Below are 12,077 nucleotides of genomic sequence, written 5' to 3' on the forward strand. Positions count from 1 at the left end.
CACAGGACAAAAAGAAAACCCATGAGGAAGAAAGCGAAGTAAAACAAAAAGCTCAGGTGTTTTCACTGTAATAAGTTAGGCCACATGAAGTCAAAATGTTGGTGGTTTAGAAAAAGCAGGGGCAAGACTTGCTGCAGTCATATAGGGCCTTGGCAAGGCTACACCTTGAGTACTGTCTCCAATTTTGGTCTCCTAGTCTAAAAATGGACATCCTTGGTATTGAGGAAGTCCAACAAAGGTTTAACAAATTGCTTCCTGGGATGGCAGGACTGACATCTGAAGAAAGACTGGATCAACTGGGCTTGAATTCAGTGGAATTAAGAAGGAGGGGGGCGGGGGTGGAATCTCAGAAACACAAATCTTGATGGGTCTGGACAGATAAATGTGAGAAGCATATTCCCAATGTTGGGGAAGTTCAGAACAAGGGGTCATAGTCTAAGAATAAGGAGTAAGCCAGTCAAAACTGAGATGAGGAAGAATTTCTTCATGAAGTTGTGACCCTGTGAAATTCTTTCCAACAGGGTTAGTTTGTTCGGGCCAGTTTGTTCGAAACATTCAATCAGGAACTGGATATGGTTCTTGTGGCTAAAGGAATCAAAAGATATGGTGAGGAAGCAAGAGTGTGAAACTGAAATTGCATGATCAGCCATGGTCATATTGAATGGTGGTGCATATTGGAAGGGCTGAGTGGCTTGATTTCCATCTTTCTCAGACGGATATGGGAAACACAAAACCCAGTGAGTTTTGTTTGAGTAGCAAAGGAATACACAGTGGAAGCTAAAAAGCTACAAAAGAATGTACAACCTGATCAGGGGTTGGTTGAGAAATAAGTACCAAATCTCTTTAAATAATTTACTTGCATGAGTTAGGTTTACTCATGTATGGCAGGAGAAGTAGGTAAAGAAATTTAGATTTTGAGAGATACGGGAGCAAGTATATCTTTGAAATGAGAGATAAAAAGATATGCAATTCAGGAGTATTGCCAGAAAAAGTGATAATGTGTAAAATTCATGATGAGAATAACAATCTTCCATTGTATAAAGCGAGGTTGGGGAGTCCAGTAAAAAGTGGTGAAGTTTTAGTCGGAGTAATGGAGAAAATCTCAGATCAAGAAGTATAGTTTATCCTTGTAATAATATAGTTAGATCATAGACGGGAGTGATGCCAGTGGAAATTAGGCAACTGAGGTGTTACAAGTATATCCTGTGATTTTTTTCTGACTGTGTGGTAACAAGGTCACAAAGCCACAGGGTGAAGCAGGAGGAAAAATCACGGAGTAAAGGAAGTTGATGTTCAATCATCATCAGAAACTATGTTTGATCAAATGGTTGACAAAAAAAAACAAGAACAGTGGGAGGACAAAGTGGACTTTTAATATTTTTAGTTGAGAGAATTTAGCTGAATTACAACAGAAAGATGTAAAACTGAAGTAATTGCTTCCAAAAGCATCCACAGAAGCAGGATTTGACTGTGTCTCAGAATGTTACTATCTTAAAAATGAAGTCTTAATGAGGCAAGAGAGATCATCACATATTCAGATGAGAAATAGGCAGAAGCTCATCAAGTTCTATTACTGGTAGGTTATAGAAAGGTGTTGTGGGTAGCACATGAATTACCAGTAGATGGTCATTTGGGAGGAAGGAAATCATTTTATTGGCCTCAACTGAATAAGGATATGCTTGAATATTACCAGACACGGCATACACGCCAGTAAACCTCAAGCAGTGATAAAATCAGCACCCTTAATACACATTCCCACATTGAAGGAACCTTTTACAAGAGTCTTAAGTGATTGCTTAGAATCTGTCCCTAAAACAAAATGTTTAGCAATTTGTATTTGATGAACACAATGGATGTATCTACTAGATTTCCAGAGGCCATTTCCACAGATACTTAATTTTTTTAAACTAGAAACAGACTACCTCCAGAAATACAAGAAAAAGGGTCAAAGTTTCCATCAACTTATTCAAGAAAGTTACAGACATTTTATGAATAAAACAACTCAAATCCACTATGTACAATTCAGAATCGCAAGACGCATCAGAACTGTGGCATCAATTAAAGACCACGTTGAAGGCTTATAGTCAAGACTATCCAAAAGATTGGGATAAAGGAATGCCATTTGTACTTTTAGCAATCATCTAAATTCAGTCCATTTGTTTAGTTTTTTGGGCATGAGGTGAGAGGACGACTGAAATTATTTAAGGAGAAATTGGTGAGTCTTGAGTTTAGAGATCACATATTTGGAATGTGCTTTAAATTTTAGGGAAAGATTAAATAGAGTAGGTGAGTTAGCCAAACAGCACAACAGGTGATGAAACAGAAAGTAGACAAGAAATCAAAACTTGTAATTTTGCTTGTAGCAATAAAGTATTACTGTTACTCCCAGTGATAGATGAACCAACCTTTAAAAGCAAGGTTATCAAACTGAAACAAAATTGAGTGAAGTGAATGATTTGATAAAAAAGAAAGATATCTCACAGTGTCTTAGTAATATGCTCAAAAGTTATTTTGATAGGGAAGGATGGAAAACAGAAAAGAGGAAAACAGCAAGTGTGACACCACTGTTCAAAAAGACAAAAGATGGGGAATTATATACCAGTTAGCTTAACCTCTGTAGTGGGGAAGATGCTTGAGTCTATTATCAATGAAGAAATAGCAAGACACCTAGATAGAAAATGTCCCATTGGGCAGACACAGCATGGGTTCGTGAAGGGCAGGTCACACTTAACTAATCTTTTGGAATACAATGAAGACATTATGAGCACGGTGGACAACAAGGACCCACTAGATGGGTGTACCTAGATTTCCAAAAGGCCTTCAACAAGGTGCTGCATAAGAGGCTGCTGCATAATATAAAGATGCATGGTATACAGGTAAAGTATTAACATGGATAGAAGATCGGTTGACCAACAGGAAGCAAAGAGTGGAGATAAATGAGTGCTATTCTGGTTGGCAATCAGCAACTAGTGGTGTGTCTCAGGGATCAGTGTTGGGACTGCAATTATTCAGAATTTATATTGTTGATTGGGAGTTTGGGTCCATATGTAGTGTGTCAAAGTTTGCAAATGATACTAAGATGAGTGGCAGAGCAAAGCTTGCACAGGCCTGTGAAACTGCAGAGGAACATAGTGGGCAAAGATCTGGCAGATGGAATACAATGTTAATAAATGTGAAGTCATCCATTTTGGTAGGAGTAACAGTAAAAACAATTACTACTTGAATGGTAAAAAGTTACAGCAAGCTGCTATGCAGAGGGACCTGGGTGCCCTCACGAATGAATCACAGAAGGTTGGTCTGTAGGTACAAGTAATTGGGAAGGCAAATGGAATTCTGCCCTTCATTGCTAAAATGATTTAGTTTAAAAACAGGGAGGTTATGTTGCAGCTGTATAGGGTGCTGGTGAGGCCACATCTGGAGTACTGAGTGCAGTTGTGGTCTCCTTACTTGAGAAAGGGTGTACTGGCACTAGAGGGGGTGCAGAGGAGGTTCACTAGGTTGATTCCGGAGTTCAAGAAGTTGCCTTATGAAGGGAGACAGAGGAGACTGGGATTATATTGATTAGAATTTAGAAGAATGGGGGGAATCTTATAGAAACATATAAGATTATGAAGGGAATAGATAAGATAGAAGTAGAGAGGACGTTTCCACTGGTGGGTGAAATTAGGACAAGAGGGCATAGTCTCAAAGTTAAGGGAAGTAGATTTAGGACAGAATTGAGAAGGAAATTCTTCACCTGGAGGGGTGTGAATCTATGGAATTCCCTGCCCAGTGAAGTAGTTGAAGTTTCCTCAGTAAGTATTTTTAAAGCTAAGATAGATAATTCTTTGAACAAAGAATTAAGGATTAAAGTGAGAGGGTGGATAAGTGGAGTTGAGCCCACAAAAAGATCAGTCAAAACCTTCTTGAATGGTGGAGCAGGCTCAAAGGGCCAGATGGCCCACTCCTGCTCCTCCTTCTTATGAAAGCAAAAAAGAGAATGTGGTACTGGTCACAACACAGAATGAAGAACCAAGTTCAGATGATTCTGAATACGACTTTCCTCTAATTAAAATGGACAATGAAGTTTTCAAAACTGGAGATAAACTGAGTTATCTTTCAGAGGAAAATCAAAATGAGTTGAAAGTGTTATTACAATCATTGGGGAGATATGTGGGAGTAAACTGGAATGTACTTAACTGATTTTGCATGATGTAGATGTAGGAAATGCTGTTCCAATTAAGGAACATTCTTATGGACTTAACCCTCTAAAATTGGCACAGGTCCAAAAAGAGAGAGACTGAACGCATGCTCAAAGGCAATATAATTCGAATTTTAGTGACTGGAGCTCACTCGTAGTAATAATGCCAAAACCAGATGGCACCCAACGGTTATGTGTGGACTATCGCAAAGTCAATACAGTTAAGAAGTCTGATCCATATCCTATTCCACATTTGAAAGACTGTATCGAGAAGGTTGAATAAGCAACTTATATTTGTAAGTTGGACTTAGTCAGAGGATACTGTCAGATTTCTTTATACAAAAGAGCAAACAAAATCCAGCTGATGCCAAGTGGACTATACCAGTTTATAGTCATGACCTTTTGTATGAAAAATGCATCAGCCACATTTCAAGGATGAATCAATAAAGTCATTTCAGAATTACCCTATTGTGTGGTATACATCGATGACCTGGTGATTTTTAGTCACACGTGGAAGGAACGTTTGGAGCATCTATCACAGTTGTTTGTTCATCTTCAGGAGGTGAGCTTGGTGATAAACCTGGCTAAAATTGAGTTTACAAAAGCCCAAGTCACATTCTTAGGCCATATGATTAGCCATGGAAAAATGACCCCACAGGATACAAAAACAAAAGTTATTGGGGAGATTCCCATACCATCAACGAAGAAGGAAGTACAATGACTCCTGGAATTGAGTATTTTTTAAAATTAGAAGCTTGTACCAAATTTTAGAAGTGTGATTGCTCCAGTGACATTCAGATAGCGAGGACTACAGATGCTGGAAAGTCAGAGTCAATAAGGTGTAGAGCTGGAAAAAGCACTGCACATCAATGAGCAGAAGAGCAGGGGAGTAAATGGTTCAGGTTGGGACCTTGCATCAGGACCTGAAACGTCGACTCCCCTGCTCCTCTGCCTGACTAGAATCCCAGGTTATTTGACCCAACAAGTCCACACCAACTCTCCAAACAGTAACCTTCCCAGGCCCATCCCCTTACCCTAATACTCTACATTCACCCCTGACTTATGCACCTAACCTAAACATTCCTGAACACAATAGGCAATTTAGCATGGCTAATTCATCTATCTGCATATCTTTGGATTGCTGGAGGAAACCGGAGCACCTGGAGGAAACCCACACTTACACGGGGAAAACGTGCCAACTCCACACAGACAATTGCCCGAGGTTGGAATTGAACCTGGGTTCCTGGTACTGAGGCAGCAGTGCTAACCACTAGGCTACTGTACCACACAAGACTTGCTGTGCTTTTTCCAGCTCTTGTTCCACTGCCTGATTTAAGAAGTGCAGGAAGTTTCAGTGGACAGATGGACATCAGAAGGCATTGAACAGCCTGAAGACTGTGTTAAGCACTGCTCCAGTGTTAACCACAGCTCCAGTGTTAACCACACCTAAATAATTCAAAGCCATTCAAAGTGGCTATTGATGAGAGTGATGGGGCTATATTTCTGCAAGAAGACAAGATAAAAAGATATATTGGATATTTTTCCAGAAAATGAGTTAATCATTAACAGAAATATTCCACAACTGAGAAGGAGTCCTTGAATATGATGTTGGTATTGCAACATTTCTATTGCCTTTAATGTGTCTAAGACAATTGTATATATTAATCACAACTCCTGAAAGTTCTTGGAAAAAATGGAGGATAAAAATACATGTTTGTTTAAATGGAAATAACACTGCATTCAATCAATTTGAAAATTATACATGTGGCAGGATGAAAGAACGTAATTGCTGACGGATTGTCGTGACTTTGAAGAAGGGTGATTGAGGTATTCGGTGGCAGAAGAAAATGGACTGAAATGGACTATAGTAGCAAATATTTGCATACTCAGAGTCCATGTAATGTACGTGCATTGTGCTGTACTAATAGTGTAAGGCTAAAGATTTTTTAAAAGATGAAGCCATCTTTGTATATTGATGTGCTTTTTTTAAAAAAATGGTGGGAGGTATGGTTTTAAGAGGTGTATTTTGTCCTTTTTTTTCAAAAAAGTAGAGAAAGGTTGGAGACAGAGGTAAAGAGCAGCATGCTCAAAGCCAATAAAGTAAACAGTTTGCGAGGCCTTGCTTTTTTAAAAAAAGATTGGAACAATAGAAGCAGCCTGAATGGTTGGGGTCAAGTTCCCACGAACAAGAATTTTTAGTTTTAGCTTTCTGCAATTGCTGGGGTCTTGGAGATGAATATGGAAAATCTTATTCCTCTCCCTGTTTCAGCTAAAAGCTGACATTCCTTTCCTGCTGCTACAATTGCATGCAATACAATTTATTTTATTGAATGTGCCTTGGTCAAGGGTGTATTAATGGGATGTAACCATATTGGAAGAGTTATTTAATAGCAATTAACATATCTATTATCTTGTTGAGTATTTCAATAGAGTTACAGTTAAGCCAATCCTTTTCTTTTTATTTTGTCTGTATATTTTGTCTGTATTTTAACTGTAGCACAAAAATAAATTGCTTAATGTTGAGTAGTTTGACCAATTGAATTGCATCTGCAACACAATGCCTTATGCTTACTTTTAAAATAAGTAGCAGTCACGGTCAAGACTATATTAAGATAGTTTGAGGTGGCTTGGTCTGGTCCATAACACTGGTTGGACTCCACTTGAAGTCGTGAGAGCAAATCAGGACTGTGGTCTTTGAGGGTGTTGAGGTTTAGAAGGATGATACCTTGACTTCAGGGGTGAAGAGAGATAATGCAAATTAGGCCTGTTTTCTCCGGATTTTAGAAGGTTTAAGAGGTAATCTGATTTAAGTCTTCAAGTTATTAACAGGAAAAGATAGGTCAATAAAAATAAACTAGGGGGCACAATTTTAAAATTAGGGCCAGGCCGTTCAGTAGCCACCTTAGGAAATATTTCTACATACAAGGCGTGGTAGAGGTTTGGTAACTCTTCCACAAATGGCAGTTGATATTACATTAATTGTTATTGTTAATTCTGAGGTAGAAAATGTTTTGTTAAGTGTAGGTATTCAGGGATATGTGCCAATAGCAGGTATATAGATTTAAGCCACAGATTGAGCAGAATCTCACTGAATGGTGAAACAGGTTCGAGGTGGTGAATGGCCTACTCCTGTTCCTATGGGACTGAGAAAGAGAATGTCAATGATGTTTCATAAAGGCAATTATATTCTTTTACAAACTTAATCAGGATTTTTTAAGGGGGTAAAACTTAAATTGAATCTCATGCTTTGAACCAAAGAGTAAATTTTCAACTTTTACTTCTGGCTAATAGTATGTCAAACAAAAAGAGAAATTTAATAAAAAATAATCCCAAGTACATAATAAACAAACCTGATTATTGTATTTCAAGTGAGGACTATCAAAAGCTTATTACAAGGATAGATCGGATACAAAATCAATGATACTTAAAAAGCTCAATGTGGTTAATTTCAATTTTGTGGGTTTAATCACAAAATACATTAATAAAGGTTATCACCTCCATTGCTTGAGCCAAGCGCTCTTCCAGAGCCATAAAGGTAAGAAGTTGTGGATCAACAGACGAAATAGCTTGAGCTGTAAGTCCTTCACCGAGTTCGTCAAGCAATCTGAGAAAAAAAATGAAATAGACAAGATGAAGATACCTAAAATAAAAGTTCATGACGCAGGGGGTAACAATTGTGTATATAGAGGATTGGCTAACTGGAAACACTAACCATACAGAAATGGGTCATTTCAGATCGGCAAGGTGCAATAAATGCAATGCTACAGAAATCAGTATTAAGACCTCAACTGTTCACAATTTATATGAATGACTTGGATCAAGGAATCATGGGGTGTATAATGGTGGTGGCACAGGTGCTATCCATTGAGGAAAGGTTATAGATAGGCTTGACTTATAACCACGATTTCAGAAAAATGTAAGGTCATCTTCCTGTGACATAGACAATCCTGGTATGGTTTAACATGATGATTGCTAAAAAAGATGATTCCACAGTTGTGAGAGAAACCAGATTCAAAAGACACAGCTTTAAAATAAGGAGTCTTGAATTTAAGACAAGCGTTAAGGAGATTTCTTTTTGAGTGAGTCTTTGAGACGGCCTTCCATAGAGAATGGTAGAGTTACTGAATATTTTTAAGGCAGGGATAGATTAGATTCTTCACTAACAAGGGAATTAAAGTGAATAGGGATCGGTCAGAATACAGACTCAAGAGCACAATCACATCAGCCAAATCCTTGAATGATGGACTAAGATCAAGCAACCAAACAGACTAATCCAACTTGTATTTCATATGCTAAAACAATTTCGCATATCACTCAATTCATCAAGTTGAAGGGCCTTTGTGTACTGAACCATTAAATAAGATTGTTTATTAAATTTCTAAAGCCAGGAAAAATATTCAAGCAAAAACAATGGATTCTAATATTATTTCTAACTCAAATGTAACTGAATTAAGTCAAAAGTGGAACAGAATCCACAAGAAATTATTTAACTAATTTCACTGGGAGTACTTTGCAAGTATGGTTAAAACATTATTATTCATTCACCGAATTCAAAATTTAAACCTGGAATTTTTTTCTACCTTTTTACAACCACGATTTTTATAACCACATTTAGCATTAGGTGGTATAATAAAAGATTCACCATCAACTATTTTATTTATATTCAATGTATACTCAAAATCTGGCCATTTATGTTTTTAACAAGTTAATGACCTAATATGACATCCTTTAGTTCTCTTGGAAGAAAGAAAGAATATGTAAAAAAAAAGGAAAAAAAATACATAACTCTTCTCCAAATTCTGTAACACCAGCCATATGGGACAACAGGTCACACCACAGTTTTCAAAGATCTCCCATTCTTGCCACAAAAGTAAAATGCTTCAAAACACTGCTTATAGTTGACTATGTAGCAAAGCTCGATTCCCCAATGCATAGGTAAAAACATTTTGAGGCTAATGTCCAAAGATTTTGACCTCAATATATCCAGTAGACAAGTAAGTCGCATCAAAGAATGACAGGTCACTAAATGAGGAAGTGCAGATGCCCATTCAAAGCATGAAACAGTAGCACTGCTGGCATTAGAATCAACCATTGTTTGGCAGATTGAGATGGTGAAGTGGAAATCAATCGTGTCAATTCTTATAATCTACTTTGAGTGTTAGTAGGATAGCGCCAGAAAGAAAATGAGCCTGAGAAAAAAAAAATCAGGACCATCATGTCAAATGGAGTCTAAGTTTCAGGTATAATCAACAGCTACTTTTTTTTTTACAAAATCAGAAGTAAATCACACTAAACAGGAATGCTATTAGATAACACAACATACATCTTTGAAGCAGCAGCTAAACAGGAACTTCTGGATTGGAATTGTCAAGCAAACTTCTAAGGAGACAGTAACATAATGATAATTTTATAAAACCAGTAAGCTGGAGTTGTAAACCAATGTTTGAGGCATGAGTTCAAATTTCAGCTGGGAAATTAATTTGGTTAGTTAATGTGTTAAGAATAAAATTAATTTCTCATTAAAATGATCCCAAAGAGGATTAATAGGATTAATATAAAAACTAATATCCATCAAGGTAGGAAATCTTACCCGGTCTGGATTACAATTGATTGCACAGCAACATGGTTGACTCTGAACTGCCTGCCGACCTGCCTGAACCAAATCCTTCAATTGTTTCAAATTGTGATTAACAAAAAAGCTGAAGATTATTATTGATGGACTACCTTCCATCGACCTAGGCCCAGGAAATAACCTTGCAAAGTCCACCTTACTTGCTTCTGGGGACGTGTTCCGAAACGTAGGACAGCTGAACCGCAATGAATCAAGCAACAGTCCGACAGTCATTCTCATCAAATCTTACCTTACAGCCAATGTCATAAACAAGAAAGGTCAATTTATAAAGTTAAATACAAACATATTACTCAGAGGGCAGGCATTCTTAAAAATGAACTAAATTCTGCAGATAATAAGGCATTCCTGGGAAGAAATGGAGCAGACCTAAAGTCCATACCAAAATCTTGTCCCATAAAAGGTGCAACACAAAATGTGAACCTGCTTTATCCCAGTAATTTTTCAACATCAAAACCTTGATGGGAAGTTGAGAGAAGGGAAATGCCATGTCTTCATCAATTGTCACAATACTTTTCTCTTTCCCCTCTTTTAGCCAGTAGCATTGGGCATCCCACTGCTATGTAATCATTATTCCTATGCACCTATATCGGTCACATGTGTAAAATCAATTAGCTTAATATAAACCAAGGTTACGCCACCATTTATTGCCAATGCATGAAGTGACATGCACAAGTGAACTGCATAATATACAAAGATCATATGCATTGTTGTCTTAACAAAGATTTTAATACAACAGAAAATTTTCATTCAGCTCATTAAACTCTGAAGCAGAACTCAACTTGTTTTTGCCTGCAATCTTATTCACCAATACCATATTTACCAACCTGCATCAGAATGCAACTACTTTAAATCTTCAAAAGCAGCACTTTATCATAAATATATAGGCTTTTAAGGGGTTACCATTTAGTTTTAGGGTCTAACTTTGTCCGTGGCTGTTCATTCATAGTTTTTCAAGAAGTACTCCTTTACATCAAATCCTTTAATTACTTACAAAACTAAATTTATTCGCTACTTTCCATCAATAAACGTACATCTAGATCTCTTACTCCTCTCACTAATCTAAAATCTAGATTTTCATCTTCTGGTAAAATTATGAGGTTTAAACATATAAAACACAACAATATACAACTTACACAAAGGTTATATCAAATACATCAATTGTGGTAAAAAGACTTCCCCTTATGAGAGAACATAGAACTAAGGATCACGGTTCAAAGAAGCTTGATTCTTAGCTTATGTGTCTGCATGACTATATTGTTACATAAATAGTTAGACACCTCTGGGCCCTTGAAAAACAGGAAAAACATTCATTTCATTATTAAATGCAGTTGACAAAAATTGTTTTCTTAAGAAGTTGTAACCAGAGCTTCATTTATAAAGGCAACTTAGACAGGACAAGTAGATGGAATACAATATGAGAGTATGTAAAGTTGTTCATTTGCTTACATGGAGAATACAGAATACCAAGATGCAGGAATTCCTAATTTCCACAACTCCAAGGTTGGGAGCTAGTTATTCACTGCAGAATTTCTTGTCTCTGACTTGCTCTTGTAGCCACAGCATTTACATGACTAGGCCTATTCAATTTCTAGTCAGTTGTAACCCACAGGAATAGGATAGTGAGAAATTCAGTGATGATCATGTCATTGAATTTTAAAAGGGAGAAAGATGGTTAGATCTTTTCTTTTTTAGATGGTCATAACAGACAATTGCATGGCGCAAATTTCATTTTTCACTTATCTGTCCAATCTTAGAATTTGTTCAGTGTGTGCTGCCTAGGGATACTGTATTGTGTAATATAATACTGAATACATTTCCAGCCAGGCTGCATAGCAAGCTAGAATTAACTTTCCAATCCTAAAATGTAATTATTTATAATGATAATCAGAAAAACAAAATCAGAAGATAAAACCTGGTGGAAGCAATGAGTAAACTTAAAACATTTTAAATCAGTTTTTACACTGATTTGAAACTCGAACTACATTAGTGCCAGAAGAAAAACTGAATCATCTAAAAATGAACACTGATCAGCACAACTGCAGCCGATAATTAGTTGGGCATTCATGATTCAGAGGCATTTGAGAATATGAAGTAAACTGCAGTTTCCTATAAGACAATCTAAAAAAAGAGAGGGGATCAAACATAACTTTTGAGGACAGTAAAAACCAAAAACAAACTTTTGGCAACATTTGACTCTTTCTCCAGCAAAAATAAAATTATTAGATCTACAGGCATCAATTTCAAGGCCTTAGACAACAGTGTTAG

The 12,077-nt window shown here is 37.0% G+C and overlaps 1 protein-coding gene across 5 annotated transcripts in view; it reads right to left on the reverse strand.

Moving 5' to 3' along the window:
• Positions 1-12,077, reverse strand: part of pja2 (praja ring finger ubiquitin ligase 2) — an 84,757-nt gene that overhangs the window by 16,896 nt on the left and 55,784 nt on the right. For all 5 annotated transcript variants that reach the window (XM_072583642.1, XM_072583644.1, XM_072583643.1 and 2 more), the window contains one exon: positions 7,676-7,784. In XM_072583642.1, coding sequence (XP_072439743.1) covers positions 7,676-7,784 — 109 coding nt within the window. The remainder of the gene's footprint in view (positions 1-7,675; positions 7,785-12,077) is intronic.

Source organism: Chiloscyllium punctatum, chromosome 2, assembly GCF_047496795.1.
Source record: "Chiloscyllium punctatum isolate Juve2018m chromosome 2, sChiPun1.3, whole genome shotgun sequence".
In the NCBI taxonomy this organism is placed as follows: domain Eukaryota; kingdom Metazoa; phylum Chordata; class Chondrichthyes; order Orectolobiformes; family Hemiscylliidae; genus Chiloscyllium; species Chiloscyllium punctatum.